Source organism: Vulpes lagopus, chromosome 12 (genome assembly GCF_018345385.1).
Source record: "Vulpes lagopus strain Blue_001 chromosome 12, ASM1834538v1, whole genome shotgun sequence".
NCBI lineage: Eukaryota > Metazoa > Chordata > Mammalia > Carnivora > Canidae > Vulpes > Vulpes lagopus.
In genome coordinates this window covers 70,320,040-70,342,661 of record NC_054835.1, presented here as the reverse complement: position 1 = coordinate 70,342,661, position 22,622 = coordinate 70,320,040, and the positions used below count along the sequence as shown (strand labels likewise).

General features: G+C 36.7%; 1 protein-coding gene across 3 annotated transcripts in view; it reads right to left on the bottom strand.

Annotated features, from left to right (window-relative positions):
• Positions 1–333: 333 nt before the first annotated feature.
• CEP135 (centrosomal protein 135) overlaps positions 334–22,622 on the bottom strand; it is a 76,236-nt gene continuing 53,947 nt past the window's right edge. For 2 of the 3 annotated variants that reach the window (XM_041726999.1, XM_041726998.1), the window contains exons 18-26: positions 22,535–22,590; positions 21,430–21,598; positions 20,214–20,324; positions 19,717–19,902; positions 13,402–13,611; positions 11,998–12,200; positions 10,785–10,889; positions 7,442–7,555; positions 334–2,075 (exon numbers count right to left, since the gene is read on the bottom strand). In XM_041726999.1, the coding sequence (XP_041582933.1) occupies positions 7,453–7,555; positions 10,785–10,889; positions 11,998–12,200; positions 13,402–13,611; positions 19,717–19,902; positions 20,214–20,324; positions 21,430–21,598; positions 22,535–22,590 (1,143 nt within the window). In that variant the 3' untranslated portion in view covers positions 334–2,075; positions 7,442–7,452. Of the gene's footprint in view, positions 2,076–7,441; positions 7,556–10,784; positions 10,890–11,997; positions 12,201–12,991; positions 13,149–13,401; positions 13,612–19,716; positions 19,903–20,213; positions 20,325–21,429; positions 21,599–22,534; positions 22,591–22,622 lie in introns of those variants that run through there. The other variant, XR_005983276.1, reaches the window with a different exon arrangement.

Here is a 22,622-nt window from a genome sequence, read left to right as displayed (position 1 = left end):
TGACATAAAAAAAAGACTGATGATAGAACTAATGGTAGAAAGACAGTAAGTCAGGTGCCAAAATCTTCTAAGAATGGGGAAAGCCTGTTTATCATTTTGTAGATGGGTTTCAAAGAGAAACTTTGACTTCATTTCTTCTATTTGAACTATCTAGAACTAAATCAAAGTTAGTGAAAAAAAAAAAAAAACTACCTGGAACATAAGCACAGCGATTTCCCCATATCCTACCATGATAAAATTTGTTTTGAATTAATTGTACTTAATTTTAGAATTAAGAATATTGCTAAAATTTAAGAAAAAACTATTTGTAAGAAAGAGAAAATAAATTGACTGTTAAGTTTATTGGAAAATCTATGTCAAACATAATTTAAAATTATTTAAAGCAAAAACATCTATAAAAGGTCAGAACATTCAGTATTTTAGGATAAAACTAGAAAAATTGTAGTAACATGGTTAAGAAAATAACAATTATGGCAAGCTATACATTTTTAAATTATAGAAAACATTAAAAATAAAATATATCTAACAAAATATGTCTTGCTGTTGCTTGGGGGGGAAAAGGTGGGGACAGATATTTTTTATTTGCATGTATTTATTAAAAGATTTTCCATATGACATTGCAAATCCCATTTCTCTTGTATTTTGCTATATAATACATGAATTCACACAAAGAAGGTGGAATAAATAAAATTACAAAGATGGTAGAAAAGTAAACCGCATCACACCCAAATACATAGTGAATTATTGCAAAGGGCATAACCTGAACACATAAGGCATATTAGTTTTGGAAAAAGAACAGTGCCCACCCCCAGGTACACACAAACACACACACGCACACTCCACTGTAGTAAACCACAAGAGGAAACAAAACATATCACAAAAAACTGGTCTTCAACTTTCCTATGTTAGTTCTTAAATTCTTCTTTTCCAATCATAATGAAATCTACTAAGAACAGGAGTTTTTTCAAATGTGTATGGTTCAAACACGATTGGTTTTGTATCTGACATTCTATTTTTTACTTCTGTTCTTTTATGGATGTGTGTATATATTCCTTAAAATTACAACTTTGAAAATTAGCTGTAAAAGTTGTTTTCTATTTAACACGCCACAGTTCAGAGTTTACATACTATTCTGCAAGACTGATAAATTGTTAACACACAGGTTTAGAAGCAAAAAAACTGATATTACTGAATGTATATTGGCATTTTAACAAAATGCTTTACTATATTTACTCCATATACTTTTATACTCTGAATTTTTAAATTAATACAGGGAGGAATTTTATTTACTGAAAAAGTGTCCCAAATTTATTCTATTGCTTATAAAATTCTGAATGCAGCTTCTAGTTTGATTTTGATAGAATTTGTATTATATGAAAAGTCCATGTGATAACCAAAATAATGTAATACTGTATATAATATATAAATGTATCTTTTCCATCACCATTCTTCAAGTTAGCAATAACATTATATGGTAATCATTATTTTATCAAGACCTCTGCTATTGTAAGGACAGACCTGAATATATTACCCTAGATGACAGACAGCAAACTGGTGAATAATTAATTTTACATTTAGAAGAAAAAAGTTAAGTGAGACAGCACAGCATCAAAGTTGATAATCCTATGTGAAGGCATTAAAGATATGGGTTATAAACACAGGCATGAAAACTAAAAACACTTTGAAAACAAGTACTGTAAGAATATTTATATACATGTATCATGGCTCATTATGAAAAAGATTATTAAAGCATAATGTGAATAATACATTATATTAATTCACAGTATAAAAACACACTTTGAGGAGTAATTTAAGTCAGGAATAGTATAAATACAGATAAAACTTTAGCACTATTAATACATATTTTGTTTTGTCATATATATAAAAATATACACATAGATATGGCTCTTTTAAACCAATTTTTTTACATAAATATTCATTGATTTAAATAAAAGTTGACAGAGGTAGAATTTGTGTCAATGTTCATGATTTTCAGGAACAAGTACTTCCGAATATTTCACTACTGTTCTGTCCTTTAAAAAATCCATATAGGTAACTCCTTGAAAGCCATCATTCTGAAAAAAAGAAGGGACAGGAAAGGCGAGTTAAGAGAAAAATGATAAACAAAATTGCTTAGTACATTCACAAAAAACTGAGATTGTTTTCAGTTTTAATTGAAACTGCAGTCTCCAATAAAGCCTTTGCCCATAATCAAGTTATAGTTAGTAAGTACTGTTCTATACTTAAAAAAGATATTCCCCTGAAACCACCAAAAACACAAAGTATGAGGATTAAATAAATTATAGCTATAGAGTGAAAAGAGATAACACATTAGCTGAGAGAGACCACTCAAAACGAGGAACAATATGATGTTTAGGCTAATATACAAGTACTGTAAATTGTGGTATCTGTGTCTTAAAACAGCATATTAGGGATAATCAAGTATTTTTCCAAATATTTTGACCTTATGTGCTATCTAATTACTCTCCCAATTAAACACACATACACACAAATATAAGAAATTCCACAAAGGAAACACTGAGAAAGTAATCTAAGCAAATCCTGGAATATCCATGTGATGAACTGTTAGATAATGAATTTTAAAATGGGACTTTTGAAATTTTAATGATTGTATTTTATTTTTTTAAGATTTTATTTTATTTATTCATGAGAGATACAGAGAGAGAGAGAGAGAGAGGCAGAGACACAGGCAGAGGGAGAAGCAGGCTCCATGCAGGGTGCCCGATACGGGATTCGATCCCAGGACTCCAGGATAATGCCCTTGGCCAAGGCAGGCGCTAAGCTGCCGAGCCACCCAGGGATTCCCCAAAATTTTAATGATGAGAGTAGGTGCCCTCAACAATTTATTAAGGAGAAAACTCCCAAAGAACAAAACAAAAATTAGGATAAAAATTGAGTAGATATAAAATCTATGAAAATTACATATGTAGGTCTATGAATGTGTGTATATTTATTACACATTGAATACAAGAAGGAAGTATGTACAAAATGCAAATTGCTAATTTTTCTGGGTTGTAGGATTAAAAGTGATTTTCATTTGTACACCCATTTTCTTTTTCTTTTTTTTTTTTAAAGGTTTTTTAATTTATGTATGAGAGACACAGAGAGAGAGAGAGAGAGACAGAGAGAAAGGCAGAGACACACGCAGAGGGAGAAGCAGGCTCCACGCAAGGAGCCCGACATGGGACTCGATCCCGGGTCTCCAGGATCAGGCCCTGGGCCGAAGGCAGCGCTAAACCACTGAGCCACCCGGGCTTCCCTGTACATCCATTTTCAGCCGAAAGACAGAAGCAACTCAAGTATCTATCAACTCATGAACGGATAAACAAAACGTGGTATATTCATATAATGCAACACTGTTCATTTCAAAAAAGAAGGAAATTCTGGCACAAGCTCCAACTTGGATGAACCCTGAAAACATTGTAAGTCACAGAAAGGACAAATACAGTATGATTCCAATTATATGGAGTAAACAGAGTAGTCAAATTCGTGGAGACAGAAATTTGTAATGGTGGTTGCCAGGATCTATGGGGAGGGGAGGATGGAAAGTTAGTGTTTAATGGGTCAAGAGTTTCAGTTGAAGAAGATAAAAAAGTTCTGGAGCTGAACGGTGGACATTATTTTTGCACATTAATGTGAATGCCAGAGAAATGCATACTTAAAAATGGTTAAGAATGATACATTTGATGTTATGTATATTTTATCACAATAAAAAAATGTAAAATAAAGTGATTTTGGTTTCCTTCTTTATATTTTTGTATTTTATGTTCTCTTCGTGAGGATATATTATTTAAATGCAAGATTACCACATGACCCAGAAACTCTTCCTCTTTAGGTACTTCCAAAAGATTTGAAAAAAGGGACTAAAACAGATACTGTACACAAATGTTCATATTCATATTATTATTCATTATTATTCACAATAGCTAGGAGGTGAAAACAACTCAAGTAATCCATCAACTGATGAGTGGATAAACAAAATATGGCACAAACACACAAAGGAATATTATTCAATCACAAAAAAGAATAAAATTTTAGCACATGCTACAATATAGATGAACCCTGAAAACATTATCCTAAGTGAAACCATTTCAACACAAAAGGACAAATACGATATGACTTCACTTTGATAAAAAAACAGAGTAGGGGGATCCCTGGGTGGTGCAGCGGTTTAGCGCCTGCCTTTGGCCCAGGGCGCGATCCTGGATACCCGGGATCAAATCCCAGGTCGGGCTCCCGGTGCATGGAGCCTGCTTCTCCCTCTGCCTATGTCTCTGCCTCTCTCTCTCTCTGTGTGTGACTATCATAAATAAATAAAAATTAAAAAAAAAAGAAAAGAGTAGGTAAATTTTTTTTTTTTTTAAAGATTTTATTTGTTCATGAGAGACACACAGAGAGAGGCAGAGACATAGGGAGAGGGAGAAGCAGGCTCCCTTACAAGGAGCCTGATGTGGGACTCGATCCCCAGACTCCGGGATCACGCCCTGAGCGGAAGGCAGATGCTCAACCGCTGAGCCACCGGTGTCCCAGAATAGACAAATTCATAGAGACAGAAAAGTAGATTAGAGAATTCCAGGGCCATGGGTCCAGCTGTACACTATTGTAAATTTAATGCCACTGAGTGATACACTTTCTTTAAAACAAACCAAAAATTTTTCTAATTCATCATAGCTTTAGAAATTGCTGAAATCCAGTATGTTCTGTATCAGTGGTTCTCAAAGTAGAATCTGGAGACATCTGGGAGTCCTCAAGACCCTTTTTGGGGGTCTATTTACATAACACTGTAGAATTATTTGGTTTTCACTTTTACTATCTCATGGATATACAGTGGAGTTCTTCAGCGGCCACATGATGTGAAAGGCCAGGCAGTAAGTATTTTAGATTTGTGGGCAACAGGATCTTTGTCACAACAAATTAATTCAGCCACTGGAGAAAAGCAGTCTTAGACAATATGTAAACACGTGTGGCTCTGCTCCAATAAAGTTAAATTTACAAAAACAGGCAGTGGAGTGCACCTGGCTCACAAACCTTGGCTTACCAATCCTTGATCTAAAATGCAGCTGTGAATCTAGTATGAGAAAATATATGTGTCACAACTGTTACATGGCTTTATAACAAGAAGATGAACCTCCATCTAATCACCCTTAAATTAATACAGCAGCTTTGGAGTTGTGAGGACACAGTGATTACAACCAGCACTGAGAAGTGGTCCTCAAAGCAAAGGAGGAAAATACACATTCTAATCAAACGAACAAACCCCAAAGCAAAAGCACAGCAAACAGGAATCATTTAAACCTACATCCCACAAATACTAATAAACCCTGGGGGCATCAGTATGTTAAAGCATAGTACATAAGTAATGTTCATAATGAGGATTCTGGGCATTTGAGGAAATGCTTAACTATCTCCTATATACTTCTATTTAGAAAGGTAAAGAAACACCTATTTTTAAAAAAGACTGACTTTACTATTTCTGTCAGGGAGCTTGCATTTTTCAGTTACTTACCTTTCAAGACCTGGGTCTCACATACTTCTTTCCCATTCATTCCCTTCTTCAATGAATCAGCACATCCCTCTGGCCCTTCCTCTGACAAATGTATTCTAGCTCTTTACAACTACTCTGCTGTATCTATTTATGTTTGAATATCTGCATGTCCAGTGACCCAACAGCCTCACTCCTGAGTGTATAGCCAAAGGAAATACACACGTCTAGTCACCCACAGGTACTAGAATATTCATCATAATTCTATAATAGCCTAAACTGGCAATTACCCAAAGCCCATCAACAATAGAATGAAGAAATGGACTGTGGGAGAATTCACACAATGTGATACTACACAGCAACAAGACTGAACAGCCTACAAGTACACATAACAGTACGAATGAATCTCACAAATACACTGTGGAAGAAGCCAGAAATGTATGATTTCATGTATTAAATGTCCAAAAACAGGCAAAAGAAATGTTTATGTTTTTAATAAACAGGACAGTTACTTCTGGAGTAGTGTTTATGACTAGGAGAAAGCCCAAGAGAGACAGGTTTTGTTTCTTGATCTGGGTGTAGATTATACATGGGTATGTTTAGTTTGTGAAAACTCACTGAGCTGTATACTAGGATATGGCACTTTTCTGTATATATATTACTATTTGTTCTCTCTCTCTCTCTCTTTTTTTTTTTTTTTTAAGATTTTGTTTATTGGGATCCCTGGGTGGCACAGCGGTTTAGCGCCTGCCTTTGGCCCAGGGCGCGATCCTGGAGACCCGGGATTGAATCCCACGTAGGGCTCCCGGTGCATGGAGCCTGCTTCTCCCTCTGCCTGTGTCTCTGCCTCTCTCTCTCTCTATCATAAATAATAAATAAAAATAAAAAAAAAAAGATTTTGTTTATTTATTCATGAGAAACACAGAGAGGCTGAGACACAGGCAGAGGGAGAAACAGGCTCCCTGCGGGAAGCCCAATGCGGAACTTGATTCCCAGACCCCAGGATTACACCCTGAGCTGAAGGCAGATGCTTAACCACTGAGCCATCCAGGTGTCCTTATAATTTGTTTTTTAAAAAACAAATATTGTTATACGGATCCTGAACTTAATATATTGTTCATTACGTACCTCTTTCTGGTCTCCCTGCCTCTGATTTTTACCCTCCCCAATATGGCCCCAAATATAGTTATGACGTTAATCCACCAGGAACAGTTCTTTCATCTTAATCCCTCCTTGATACTCATTCTATACACAGAAGGTTCCCCTTGGCTTATAGAATCAAGACTATGTACAATCTCTAATTTTGCCGCACATTCAATATATCTTGTATGTCCCACTCTACCTTCCCTGCCTTTTTCCCTCATCATTCCCCAACAATCTGCCATTCCTGTCAGATTGAGTCTACTGTGCCATGTGCATTCCTATTTGTACCTTGAACCTAGCCATTCATCAAATATTACCATGGATTTCTCATACTGTCATTTGGTATTTTATTATGGATGTCTTCTCTTTTTTAAAATGAGATATAATTTACAATACAATGAAATGCATGAACTGTTAATGTTCAGGTCAATGAGTTTTTACAATTGTATATACCCATGTAATCATCACCAAAATACACATTACATTACTTCACAAACTTCCCCTGACTGCCTCTGTGGGCAATTTTCCTTCCCCCAATGCTGAAAACTACTTTCTTAATTTTTGTAACTACAGATTAGTTTTGCCTGTTCTTGGTGTTACATACTTTTTTTTTTTTTTTAAGATTTTATTTATTTATTCATGAGAGACGCACAGAGAGAGGCAGAGACATAGGCAGAGGGACAAGCAGGTTCCTTGTAGGGAGCCTGATGTGGGACTCGATCCCAGACCAGAATAACACTCTGAGCCGAAGGCAGACACTCAACCGCTGAGTCGCCCAGGGGCCCCCATACATACCTTTCTGATAATTAACAGCTTATATGTTCAGGAGAATGTAAAGGAGACCTCAGAGTAGAGCTAAGGGGTGGTGTGGGAAGACCGTGTCGACGCATCTCTTGAATTGCTCGTTCTCTGTCAGTAAAGATCAAATAAGAGATTATACCAAAAAGTGGAATACAAATATAAGGTGCTGTTACTGTTACTGGTTAATTAACTTCTCCTCAATTAATTAATGAGTTTTTCTACTAAAATTAAATCCTATGTTCTTATATAATTTTTAAGTAGTAAACAAAAGATTTCAATTAAGGTAATATGTATTATAAAAGATTGTTCAAAGCCCCCCTAAATAGAGATTTTCAAAGTTGGCTGATTCCCTCCTCTTCTCCCCCTTCCTTTCCTATCTCTTCTTCTTTTTTTTCCCCCCCAAATCATTATTTTTTTTTTTTATTTTATTTTTTTTAAATTTTTATTTATTTATGATAGTCACAGAGAGAGAGAGAGGCAGAGACATAGGCAGAGGGAGAAGCAGGCTCCATGCACCGGGAGCCCGACGTGGGACTCGATCCCGGGTCTCCAGGATCGCGCCCTGGGCCAAAGACAAGCGCCAAACCGCTGCACCACCCAGGGATCCCCCAAATCATTATTTTTAATGTCCAACGTTTATAATATGAGGGCCAGGGCTTTCACCCCAACTCAAGTTTATAAATTTCTGATTGGCTTGTGAGGCCAATAGGGATACTACTTCTTGTCTAATTTGCTTTCTGGGAAGACTTCATTCAGGTCCTCAATGATCATCTGATCAAATGGAATTATGTTCTTCATCTTCTCCAGCTCTTTTTCATATTCTTCAATCCTGGCCTTTGAGAGAGACAAAAACTCAGCACAGCTTTTCACATCTTCTTTTTCCTCAGCATCCACCTGGACAGTGTATTTATCCTCTGGTACAGGAAACTTCCAGGGCATTAAATTTCTTCTCAAAGTCATCTACCAAGCCAGCTTTTGCCACATTGGCCTTGTAGTAAGCCCAGTCAATAGCAGGTGGTTTCTCAGGAAGAGTTGCCAACCTGGAGGTAAGCATCTCATTCCAGGATTTCAGGGAGTTGGCAATGGCCTTCTGGTTTCAGGGTATGATCTCCCCAAAAGCGACCCAGTCGATGGTTTTGTTTTGTTTTGTTTTTTTTAGTCGATGGTTTTTAGAGCAAGTTTTCACCCAGCCATCTTGAGATCCTTCACCGACCTCAGTGGCCCACAGTCCACACTCCTATCTCTTCTTGAACATAAATCTAGCCTCTTCCTTCTTCCTGCCTAACAACTCCCAAATGTCAGAAGTGAAGTAACTATTTTTCTCTGTTATGCTCTCCTGCCCTGTGTCTGAGTCAGCACCACAAAGCATGGGGACTGTGTTACTACCTCTTTTGTGGACTATTCAGAGACTCTGGCCTAGTCTTCTGCCTTATGATCTTCAGTATCCAGGATTTCTACCCCCTTGGGTGTTTCACAAACTTTTTTTTCATTATTATCCCCCTAAAGAAACTTTTAAAGATATTCCTTCTCCCCAAATTACCTACCTCTCCCCATGAAATTTCAGTACATAGATATGCTATTTATGTACTGATGCCCTTTAGAGGGCTATAAATCATTGTAATACCTATAGTCTTTTTTGCCACTCTTTTCCCCCAAGAACCACTATTATTCCCTAGGCTGGTGTAAAGATGTGTAAACTAGTTGGAGGGTAAGGAAAGAGACATAGTCATGTGAGCCAAGATTTCTTTGGGGAACAGAGACAAGGGAAAAAGAAGAATTAAGGCGGGGAGGTGTCTTATAACCTTAGGCAATAGACGATTTGATTTAAGACCCTTGGATTTAAGAGAACTTAAGTCATCATTAAGAAAATGGAAATCATTATGTACGTACAATTTAGCATATTGAGAAACTAAATCTTCTTAATTATGAGAAATTAGTAACACTGCTTTTATGACACTGATGCATTTCTTCATTTCTCAGGTTTCTTTCTCTTTGAAATCATAAATATTTTTTTCTCAGCAAATTTTATCTACACTCCAAATGGCACATCAAAGTTCTGATGCCAATGGATTAGAGAACTCAAAAACTTGACTTGATAAGCAATCTGATGAACGATTTGAGAATGAAATCTCAGGAATGTTGACATTTATGGTATTAACATAGCAAGAAAGCACAATGGAAGGAAAGTAACTGAACAAGTGATTTGCAAATGAGACTTCAATTTTAGCTGTGAAAACAGTTATTTCTGTTCGTAACACTTGGGAGATTCAAGTTTTCAATATAACACAGCAAATGAACTGAAATTATAAGTGAGTGTGAAAATAACTAAGCTATGGGAATATATTGTATATAAGAGCATGGGATTTAAAATTAGATCTGCCTCTCCTTCATTCTACTCAACTAATTATTATATAAATAAACAGTTTAATTAATTTTAAGTAGGTGTCACATCCATTGTGGAGCACAATGCAGGGCTTGAACTCATGACCCTGAGATGAAGACCTGAATAAGATCAAGAGTTGGATGCTTAATCAACTGAGCCACCCAGGTGCCCCATTAAATTTGTTTTTTTTTTTTTTTTTTAATTTTTATTTATTTATGATAGTCACAGAGAGAGAGAGAGAGGCAGAGATACAGGCAGAGGGAGAAGCAGGCTCCATGCACCGGGAGCCTGACGTGGGATTCGATCCCGGGTCTCCAGGATCGCGCCATGGGCCAAAGGCAGGCACCAAACCGCTGCGCCACCCAGGGATCCCAATTTGTATTTATTTTTTTAATTAAAGTATAATTAACATACAATGTTAGTTTCAGTTGTACAAAATCTATCTTGATTTTAATTTTGGCTCTACCATTTACTATTTGAGTGACTTTAGTTTCCTCTAATATAAGCATTATAATAATTGATAGAAATAATCAGAAACATATATGAAATCTAGCACATATTTATCAATTGCTCTTATGATCATCATCATTTTTGTGATGATCTATATTTGGAGTTTCCTATTGGACCATATTGTTTTGGGCTCTTGTAGAATCCTTACTAGCTTATTGATTCCTTATCTATATTCTTTGAAATAATGTCCTAATTTTGCCCTAAGCAATGCTATAGAAAACACTGAGACAATACTTGTAACTTCAATTACTATAAGGATAGTATCTTCCACAACACTTATTGCCTTTTTATTTTTTCTTATTGCCTTTTTAGAAAGAAATATCAGAAAAATTAATTTTTGTATGAATGTTAAAAGGAAGCTGGCTATTTTAAAGCCATATTAAATCCTTTCTGAAATAGGATAGGGAATAAAAATGCTGTACAGTACTAAAATTTTTTTCTTACCGTTCGTATCTTTCAGTTGAAATCTGCCTTTTCAGAGCATCGTGATCAGTTTGTAATTGTGCCACTTTAGCTCGAAGCATGGTGTTTTCCCGGCCTTGACTAGTTCTTAAAACAAATTTTAAAAATCAAAGAAATAAGTAAAAAATGTGCTATTTTGTAGAGTCAAGTGCTATGGATTTTTGTTTTTGTTATCAATAAATAAAAATGGAGACGATACTTAAGGACAAAAAAAGAGAAGAACATGACTTTTAACACAAATTTTTTTTTTTTTCAGGAGCTTCTATCACTAAGTTTTCTTTTTCATTCATTCATTCATTCATTCATTCATCTTATTTATTTAACAAATATTTTAACTGAGCTTCTGTTATGTGCTGCAATAGTGGACATACAAATTTGAACAAGACATCAATTATAAACATCAAGATGTAAAGTATCTTTGTTGACTCCTTCTTGAGTCCTGCCTCAAACAGAAACATATTTTTTAAAGGATTTTATTTGACAGAGAGAGAGTGTGAGAGAGCGCAGGCATGCATAAGCAGGTGGAGTGGCAGAGAGAAAGAGAGAGAGAGAGAGAGAGAGAGAGAAAAGCAAGCCCCCCCGGAGCAAGGATCCCAAAGCGGGGCTTGATCCCAGGACCCAGGATCATGACCTAAACTGAAGGTAGATGCTTAACCAATTGAGCCACCTAGGAGCCCAGAAAGAGAAACATTTCTAACTTTTATAACTGTTCCATTTGTACTATCCACTTTGGATTTCTTCCCCTCTTCCATCAAATATATCCAAAGCTGTCCATCTAAAAGACAGTATCATCAATCTCCTAAAAGGTAATTAATCAATACACCCATGAGGGTCATATTACACAGGAAGTTTTTTTCCTAATCCACAGCAAGAGACACGGCTCTCCCCAACCTAAAATGCTCTCTCCTTTGTTGACTCTCTTTATTCCTGAATTTGAGACATTTTTCTAAAGTTCGTTCATTCATTCACTTACTTCCATGGGTACTTACCTCTGTGGTGGAGATAGACAATCTGCATTTCCAAACACAATGTCCCTTTTGAACTAAACCCCTGAATTCCCCAAAGCAGCCACCACATAAGTAAGATATTTTGGTTTTGTATATCATCTTACACACTCCCATCCTACTCTACCAAAAATTGAAATATTCTTTTTGACAGGCTATTTTCTTTACATAGGTTGATTTATGCCACGTACAATTTGCTTTCTGAAAGGGTTAACTTCTCTTTAAGTAGCTGAATTTCTGTATCCTTCTCGTGGGAAGTCAAATGAGAATGAAATTCTTTATCTCTATTTGTAGCCAACAATGATTCAAGGTTTTTAATTGTAAGTCTCTCACTTGACAGTTGTTTTTTCAACAGTTCTGCTTCTGATTTTACATTTTCTAATTCCGCCACAACCTACAGGGAAAACAAAGGAAAATTACTTCAGTACAATTTCAGACTTACTCTGAAAAATTATTTGCAGAGCTATACACCCATCAGTTGCTTTATGTGGGGTATCAGTTAAAGATTTTGAACCATTTCTTTAAGTGTAAGAAAATCATCTTATTTTCAATAATTTTTGCTATTTTTAGTAAGGACTTATTTGCTATAAGACCCACTCTAGCCCTTAAATAGTTTTCACTCATACTACCTTGTCAAGAGAGGGTCATTAACATAAAATCCTAAAATGTGGTCAATCTTATCATTAAGGAAGCCTTCTTAACTATTATGTGTACCCTGACTATGCAGTCAAGCCTTCATTGGAGCTTCTTAGTACCTGAAAATAAAGATACTACTATATGGATGAAAATTAAAATACCTGTGTTTGAAAACATGCACTGAGTTGTTTAGATAATGCCTCAGTTTGAGAATGCGAAGTTCTAGCTAACTAGACTTTTAAAATAAGTAAGATTTAAATGCTTTGGGATTTTAAAAAACATTTTATTTATTTATTTATTTGAGAAAAGGAGAAAGAGAGAGCACAAGGGGTGGGAGCAGAGGGAGAGGGGGAGGGAAAAGAAAACTCTCTGCAGAACAGGAAGCCAATGTGGGGCTGGATCCTAGGACTTGGAGATCATGACCTAAGCCAAAACAGACACGTAACTGACTGAGCCACCCAGGTGCCCCTAAATGCCTTGGGATTTTAATCAGAAAAACTACTCTATTTAGGAAGCAATGAATTACTCAATCTTTCATTTAAATCTTACCTTCAAACAGAGTAAAAGATGTACTGGGATATGTTCCTACTCTATAATAAGAAGACTCCTATTTTCCTAAATACCCATCTACTCCAAAACAGAGAGCATCTAATTCATCACCATGTTTGCCAGGAAAATCTTGGCAAAGAATCTAGTTGTCAAAATCCTGTAGTCAAAAAAAAAAAGAAAAAAAAAATCTGTAGTCAACAGTAACTCTTTTCTTTTTACTTGGGGCTGGATCCCGGGGATCATGACCTGAACCAAAGGCAGATGCTCAATGGACTGAGCCACCCCAGGTGCCCTCAAAAGTAACTCCTTAAAGGGGAACAAATATATTGGGTAGTGTAATGATAAAGTAAAACAATGAGGGTAGGGCTAAATAAAATAATGTGCTATAACAAAATCTTTTAAGTTCTTACCCTCTCAAACTCCAGGTTTTTGGAATTCAGTTGCTGGGTCATAATATCTTTGCCTGAGTCGAGCTTGATGCAAAGTTCTCTAAGAGACGACAAATCATTCAACACTGCTGCTTTTGCATCTTCTTGATGCCTCAGCTCTTCTTCTAATCTAGACATGGCTTTTGCCATTGATGAAATCTGAGATTCATAAGCATGATGTGCATTTATGTGCTGAAAGTAGAAAAAGAAACTGGTAAAAAGTTGAAGTAACACAATTAATTTTAAAGGCTTGAATCTATACAGCCACAACCTTACTTTATAAAAATATGAAAGCCAATTTTTGCATATTTTAATATACTCTCAGGAAGCTGCCTGCTATTTAAAGATGGCCTATTTAATGCTTAACCAAATGAATTGTATATAATTATTAATCACGGTAACTAAGTGCCTCATGTATATATTTGGAAGATGCAAAGATGAAAATTATCGTTTTAGAGTGAATAAGAAGTCTCTGAAGTTAGGTTAAATTTTATCTTTAAATTGTTTTAATACCCTTTCAAGAAAAAATAACATATATAGTTCTTTCTCAGTTGTCTTTATTTTAATTTTTAAAAAATATTTTATTTATTCATGAGACACACACACACACACACACACAGAGACAGAGAGAGAGAGAGAGAGAGAGAGAGAGAGAGAGAGAGAGGCAGAGGCAGAAGCAGGCTCCATGCAGGGAGCCTGATGTGGGACTCAATCCCGGGTCCCCAAGATCAAGTCCTGTGCTGAAGGCGGTGCTAAACTGCTGAGCCACCCGGGCTGCCCTCTTCTGGAAGTTCTAAAAGAGAATCTATTCCATGCCTTTCCCAACTTCTGGTGGCTGCTAGTAATCCTTAGTGTACTTTGCCTTGTAGACACTTCACTTCAGTCTCTGCCTCTGTCTTCATCTGGTGTTCTTTGTATCTTGTGTACAGATTTCTCTTACAAAGGTCAACAGTCACGAGGTTATGGTCAGCCCTATAGTCAAGTATGACCTCATTTTACCTAGATTATACCTGCAAAAACTCTATTTCCAAATAAGGGCACATTCACAGGTGCTTGGGGGTTAGGATTTCAACATAACTTAAGGCCCATAATTCTATCTACTCTTTAGGTCCCCAAAATTCATGTCCTTTCTTTGTAAAATACATCCACTCTATCCCAACATTCTAGCATCAATTCTAAGTCCAAAATCACATTTAAGCATCATCTAAATTAGATGCAGGGAATACTCTAGATGTGGTCCATCCAGGGGCAAAACTATTCTCTCTCCAGAGATCTGTGACACTAGCAAACAAGTTACTCGCTTCCAAAAACAACAGCGAAACAGGTATAGAATAGCCAGGCCTACTATGAAAGGAAAAAATAGAAGGAATGAAGAAGTTACTAGTCCAGAGTAAGTTTGTAACCAAGCAAGGAAAATTCCATTTGGTTTCACGGCCTAAGAATAATTATCAGTGCCCCAGTGGTCTGTCTTCTGGGCCTGCTAGAGCAGCCCCACCTTCTCACCCTTTAAGAGCCCCACCCTCGGGGGATCCCTGGGTGGCGCAGCGGTTTGGTGCCTGCCTTTGGCCCAGGGCGCGATCCTGGAGACCCGGGATCGAATCCCACATCGGGCTCCCGGTGCATGGAGCCTGCTTCTCCCTCTGCCTGTGTCTCTGCCTCTCTCTCTCTCTCTCTCTCTGTGACTATAATAAATAAATAAAAATAAAAAAATTAAAAAAAAAAAAAAGAGCCCCACCCTCTTGGCCCTCAGTGGCAGTGGCATTGCACTCTGGAACGAAGGAGGGAGTAGCTCCATCCCCGGGCCTGTGGTGGCAACAGCAGCCCCATTTGCTTTTGAGCTGCCCTTTGCAGCCTGGTTGGTCTCTGAGCTACCTTCAGAGCCATTCTTCCCTCTTCTCAAAGGAGAACATATATTTGTAGCCAAGGAATACTCCTAGCCTGTTTTCTGCAGGTAAGATCCCAGATGTTCAACAGCCTTCCTTCATTTCACCTTGTTTCTGTCTCTGTCATTACAAGCTGGCAATCTTTCTACGGGGGTGACTGATTGGCTATATGAGTCACATCCCTAATCTATCTGTTCACGAAGAGGCTGTGGAGCCACACACGTGGCCTGTCTCCAGCGCGCACTGTCTCAGTAGGCTAAGAAGTTTCCAAATCATCAAGACATGGTTCCTTTTTCCCCTCTAAATTTTAAGTCTAGTATACTTAACACACCAGTATTATATTAGTTTCAGATGTTCAATATAGTGATTCACAATTCTATACATTACTCAATACTCATCATGGTAAGTGTACTCCAAATCCCCTTCACCTATTTCACACCTCCCCTCTAGTGATCATTAGTTTGTTCTCTAGAGTTAAGAGTCTGTTTTTCCTTTGTCTCTTTCTTTGTTCATTTGTTTCTTAAATGATTTGAGTGAAATCATATGGTATTTGTCTTTCTCTGACTTATCTTGCTTAGCATTACACCCCCTAGACCCATCCATGTTATTGTAAAGGCAAGAATGAAAAGATTCATTCTTTTTTTATGGCTGAATATTATTTCATTGTGCATATACATATTTTATACATATGTATGTATATACACACATTTTACACACATTTTATACATATGTATGTATATAATTTCTTTATTCATCTATTGATGGACACTAGGGCTGCTTCCATACTTTGGCTAATGTAATAATGCTGCAAGAATCAGAGGGCACATGTATCTTTTTGAAATAGTGTTTTGTATTCTTTGGGTAAATACTCAATAGTGGGATTACCAGATCATATGGTAATTCTATTTTTAATTTTTCAAGGACTCTCCAAACTGTTTTCCACAGGGGCTGTACTAATTTACATTCTCACCAACAGTACAAGAGGGTTCCTTTTTCTCGGCGTCCTTGCCAACATTGTTTCTTGTGTTTTAGATTTTAGTCATTCTGACAGTTGTGAGGGGATATCTCACTGTGGTTTTAATTTGCATTTCCCTGATGATGAGGGATATTAAACATCTTTTCATATGTCTACTGGCTGTCTATCTTCTTTGGAAAAATGTTCGTATCTTCTGCCCCACCTCCCCTTTTTGAGAGTGCATGCAAGCAAGCAGGGAGGGGCAGAGAGAATCTTAAGCAGACTTTTTGCTAAGCGCAGAACCTGACGAAGGGCTTGATTTCATGACTCTGAGATCACAACGTAAGCTGAAATCAAGAGTCAGATGCTTAACTGAGCCACCCAAGTGCCTCATTTCTGCCTATTTTTAAATTGGATTGTTTTTTTTGGTTGTCATTTGCAAATATCTTCTCTCATCCAGAAGGCTGTCTTTTATTTTTACTTTTTAAAGTGAGCTCTACACTTAAATGTGGGGCTTAAATTAATGACTCCAAGATCAAGAGTCACATGCTCTATTAACTGAACCAGCCAAGTGCCCCTAGTAGGTTGCCTTTTAATTTTGTTGATAGTTTCCTTTGCTGTGCAGAAGGTTTTTACTTTGATGTAGTCCTAATAGCTTATTTTTGTTTTTGTTCCCCTTGCCTCAGGAGACATACCTAGAAAAATGTTGCTATAGTTGATGTTAGAGAAATTATTGCTTGTGCTCTTTTCTAGGATTTTTATGGAATCAGGTCCCACATTTATGTCTTTAATTCATTTTTTAAAATGATTTTATTTTTATGAGAGAGAGAGAGAGAGAGAGGGAGAAAATGCACAAACAGGAGGAGGGGCAGAAAAAGAGGGAGAAGCAGGATTCCTGCTGACCAGAGAGCCTGACATGGGGCTTAATTCCAGAACCCTGAGATCATGACCTGAGCCAAAGGCAGATGCTTACCCGACTGAGCCACCTAAGCACCCCTCTTTAATCCATTTCGAGTTTTTTTCTTTAAGATTTTATTTATTCATGAGAGACAGAGAGAGAGAGAGACAGAGACAAGGCAGAGGGAGAAGCAGGCTCCCTGCAGGGAGCCAGATAGGGGACTCAATCCCAAACTCCGGGATCACACCCTGAGGTAAAGGCACATGCTCATCCACTGAGCCAGCCAGGGCGTCCCTTGAGTTTATTTTTATGTATGGTGTAAGAAAGTTTCATTCTTTTGCATGTAGCTGTGCAGTTTTCCTGGTTCTATCTGTTGTAGAGACGGTCTTTTCCCCACTGCATATTCTTGCTTCCTATGTAGTAGAATAATATGGGTTTATGTCTGCACTCTATTCTGTTCCATTGATCTGTGTGTCTGTTTTTTGTGTCAGTACTATACTGTTTTGATTACTACAGCTTTGCAGTATAGCTTGAAATCTGGGGTTGTGGTATCTCTAGGTTTCTTCTTCCTTTTCAAGATTCCTTTGGCGTTTTGGGGTCTTTTGCGGTACCATACAAATTTTAGGATTATTGGGGCACCTGGGTGGCAGAGTTGGTAAAGCATCCAACTCTTGGTTTTGGCTCAAGTTGGGATCTTAAGGTCATGAGATTGAACCCTGTGCATTGGGCTCTGTGCTCAGAGCAGAGTCTGCTTAAGATTTTCACCCTGTCTCCCTCAAATAAGTAAATCTTAAAAAAAATTTAGGAAGGCACCTGGGTGGCTCAGTTGGTTAAGCATCTGCCTTTGGCTCAGGTCATGATCTCGGGGTCCTGGGATTGAGCCCCACATCAGGCTTCCTAATCAGCAGGGAGTCTGCTTTATCCTCTCTCTCTGCCCCTCCCCCTGCTTGTGCTCTCACTTTCTCTCTCTCAAATAAATAAATAAAATCTTTTAAAAAGTAAAAAGATAAATAAATATTTTTAAAAATTTAGGATTATTTGTTCTAGTTCTATGGAAAATGCTGTTGGTATTTTGGTAAGACCTGGCTCCTTTCTCACTTATTTCTTTTCTTTGTATTTTACTATAAGCAGCAAAAAGAAACCAGGCTATACCTTATACACTTTGCTTAGAAATGTTCTCAGCTAAATATCCAAGTTTATCACTTATTCTGTGTTCTTCTAGGGGCACATTGGTGGCTTAGTCTATTGAGTTTATGACTCTTGATTTTGGCTCAGGTTATGATCTCAGGGTTGTGAGATCAAGCCCCATGTTAAGCTCAGCATGGAGCTTGCTTAAGATTTTCTCTCTTGGGACGCCTGGGTGGCTCAGTGGTTAAGCATCTGCCTTCAGCTCAGGGCGTGATCCTGGAGTCCCAGAATCCGGTCCTACATCAGGCTCCCTGCATGGAGCCTGCTTCTCTCTCTGCCTGTGTCTCTCCCTCTCTCTGTGTCTCTCATGAATAAAAATAAATAAATAAATAAATACACAAACAAATAAATAAATATCCAATAACATGTTCCTCAATGGCATCTGAGACCTCACTAGAAGAAACATTAAGATTCCTGGAAAAATTCTGTTCTTAACAATTTATGTATTTTGTAAATGACAGCAGTTTTGTCTCTAGCTATTTTTTCTAAGCCCTTACTAGGATCCTCTCTAATGTGCATCTTTCTACCAATGAGTTTTTCAAAGCAATCTAGGATTTTTCTATCAAGCACTTCAAATTCTTTCAGCCTTTATTCATTACCATATTTCAAAGCCACTTTCATATTTTCGTTATAGTTTTCCTTAAGGAAAAAAGTATGGCCATTCCTGAAAATGCTAAACTTAAAAATCATCATGATTCAGCAATTCTACTTCCAGGTATATCCTAAAGAACTGAAAGCAAGGACTTGAACAGATTGTATATCCATGTTCATAGCATTATTCCTGGCAGCCAAAGGTGAAAACAAATGAAATGTCCATTGACAGATGAATGGATAAAGAAAATGTGAGGTATATACACAATGGAGTATTACTCAGCCTTAAAAAGAAATGAAATTTGGACACGTTACAACATACATGAACCTTAAGCCTAAGTGAAATAAGCCAGTCACAAAAAGAAAAATATTGTATGATTCCACTTATATGAGGCACAAAAAAGTAGTCAAATTCATAGACAAAGAAAGTACGTGGTTGCTAGAGGCTGGGATGGGGTAGGGAGTGAGGAATGGGCAGTTAGTGTAAATGGGTACAGTTTCAATCAGGGAATATGAAAAAGTTCTGGAAATGGTGGTGACAGTTGCATAACAATGTGAGTATACTAACTGCCAAGAACTGTGCTCTAAAAAATGGTAAACTTGATTTTATGTATATCTTACAATTTAAAAAAAGTAACAATACTCATAAGCAAATTATCAGAATTAATGATAAAATATTACACTGACCTTGACTTTATCAATGCTTAAACCTCACTTTAAAGTATCTTTGAATGTTATTGTTTTACTAAATAATGTCATTGCAAGATAAATAAATATATTACCTCCTGAATTTCTTTTTCTAGTAGCTCCACCCTTTCTCGAAGATGTCTCCTCTCAGTATCAATAGAAAGAAGTTCCAGTCGAACCGAGCTACTTTCTCCCTCAGCTTGATGGGCTTTGACCTCCCAGTCTTCAGCACGGTTATGAAGCATCTGAAATCTATCTAACAAATCTTGATTTTCTTTTTCCTGGTTTTAAGTATAAGTAAATTGTTTCTAAATTAGTAACTGTCACCCATTGGAATACTCACATCATAAACATACACACACACTGGGATTTTTGTTTTAATGAGGAAGCATACGCTATCTGTGCAGACAGCATACTAAATAAGATCTTGTGGGGAAATATAAAAATACAGTAGGCAAGATCTCCTCTCTCATATCTTAATATCTATGAGAAGAGACAGGAAAAGAAATAAATAAATGAGGAGGCAGAATAAACACACATCAAAATATTTTTTAGATTATCAGTCTTAAATTCAACCTAAATGTTTTTTTACCTTAGCAGCCATTAAGCTCTCCCATCGTGACACTTCAGTTATGTAATTATGAACTCTACTCTTCATTTCTTCTTTTTCTTGAACTGCTGCTTCCAATTCCAGTGAGATTTCCTGTTAATCAGAAAATTGAAGACAGATAAATCTACAATGAATGTGGCACCTAATGAGTTCTATTTATATTCAAATAGCTCCTTTTGAATTGGGAGAATAAGAGTAGGAGAAAGGAAAACTGTTCCTAAGAGTTATTTTCACATGTTTTTCTTTCTTTCTATCTATCTATCTATCTATCTATCTATCTATCTATCTATCTATTTATTTATCTATCTATTTATTTATTTATTTATGATAGTCACAGAGAGAGAGAGAGAGGCAGAGTCACAAGCGGAGGGAGAAGCAGGCTCCATGCACCGGGAGCCCGACGTGGGATTCGATCCCGGGTCTCCAGAATCGCGCCCTGGGCCAAAGGCAGGCGCCAAACCGCTGTGCCACCCAGGGATCCCTTCACATGTTTTTCTTGACCGTGACTTTTTAACCAAATATTACCACCCATTTCCCTCAAATAGTCTTGACCATGTATCTGGCATTTATATTATGGGGATAGCTATGCTCAAGGGTTGTCATTTTAAAAAATTCATATATCAGCACTATGCTTTATACTGAATACTAACAGTAATTTAAAAAAAATTTAAAATATTTAAAACAGGAAAATCATTTATCTTCTTAGTATAATCCTTTAATAAACCAACACAAACAAAACCGATACTTCTCAGTATCTGCCATTCTAAAATATTAACTTACTTATAGGTATATGTCTAAGTTGTTGGAAGGACATGTGAATAATTAAAATCATGGATCTTTAAAACACAGCACTTTGCCTTGAAAGTGATGTTGAGGGTGACAATGGTATCTGCCACAGACAATACAATGTTCTCAGCTTTAGGAGTCCTCAAAACAAAGACCAAAATAGTAAGGAGACCACAGTTGTAACAATTAGACACCCTGTGATATACAGCAGCGTTCTAAACCATACTTTTTAATACTCTTATAAATTCAATTCCCCTCAAAGAATTATTTATGTTGTTCATATTTATATCATTAAATTTTAGAAAACATATTTAGAGCTTTAAAATTTAGCAAAGACAAAGAAAAAAAATAAAATAAAATTTAGCAAAGAATGAGTATGGTGTAAAACAAAGTTTATGCATTGTGCTCATACCTGGTTTTCTCTTGCCATTGTATTCAGATCTTCTTGTAATCTTCTGTTTTCCTTAAAAGACATTTCTTTAGATTTTCCTACTTCATCAAGTTCTTTGTGAGCTGCATCAAGCTGGCGCCGGAGGCTGCTTATTTCTCGCTCCCGATTAGTCAATGTTTCCTTTATCTGGCTGTTAACACAAAGGATGTGGAAATAATAAAGTTTTTTGGAAAACTGTAAATCATTTAAAAGAAAACTGCTGTATGCTGAATTAAGTACACTAAGAATACAAGAAATTATACTGCATTAAGACACTGATAAATTAGGTAAAGCAGATATTTTAGATCTCTACCAATCATCATATGGAAATAGTAATAAAATAAATTTATAATTCTAAAAGTCAGGTAAAAATAGAGGACTTTTTTTTTTTTCTTCTTAAATAGAGGACTTTAAAATATTAGGAGCAAAACCATAATAGATTCAATTGGCAAGTATTATTTAATATTTAAGTCTCCAATACCATGTATAGCGTAAAGGCATATAAAATAATAATTAGTGACTTTTGTCTTGAAGTAGAGATTAGACATAAAATGTAAAATTGTGTAACTATTCAAGATAGGTTTTGATGTAGAACAAATTTCAGATTGGCTACTAAAGTAATCCAAGTGTTTGGTTTTTTTTTTAAAGATTTTATTTATTTATGAGAGACACACACACAGAGAGAGAGAGAGGCAGAGACACAGGCAGCGGGAGAAGTAGGCTTCCTGCGAGGAGCCTGATGTGGGACTCGATCCCGGTACTCCAGGATCATGCCCTGGGCCAAAGGCAGGCACTTAACTGCTGAGCCACCCAGGGATCCCAAGTAATCCAAGTTTTAATGATTAGGGTCTGAACAGAGTAATTATGGTAGAAATAAAGAGCAAGTAGGTATGAAAAGAATAACGAGTCAGAGAGGAGAAAGTTAAAGAGGATCGCATGTTCATGGAAGACACTCAGATGCTGCCACCAGCAAAAACGGGAAAACTGAACAAAGAAATTACCTATGATCAAATTGCTACTTAAATACATAAGCTATATTCACTGAAACTTTCTAAAAAAGCTGGATGCCATTTCATTGATTACTTACTTCATAGAAGATTCACATTCTGAGACTGCCTTCTTCATCTGAGCAATAGCTTTTTCCTACAGAAATTATGAAAATATGATTCTAAAAC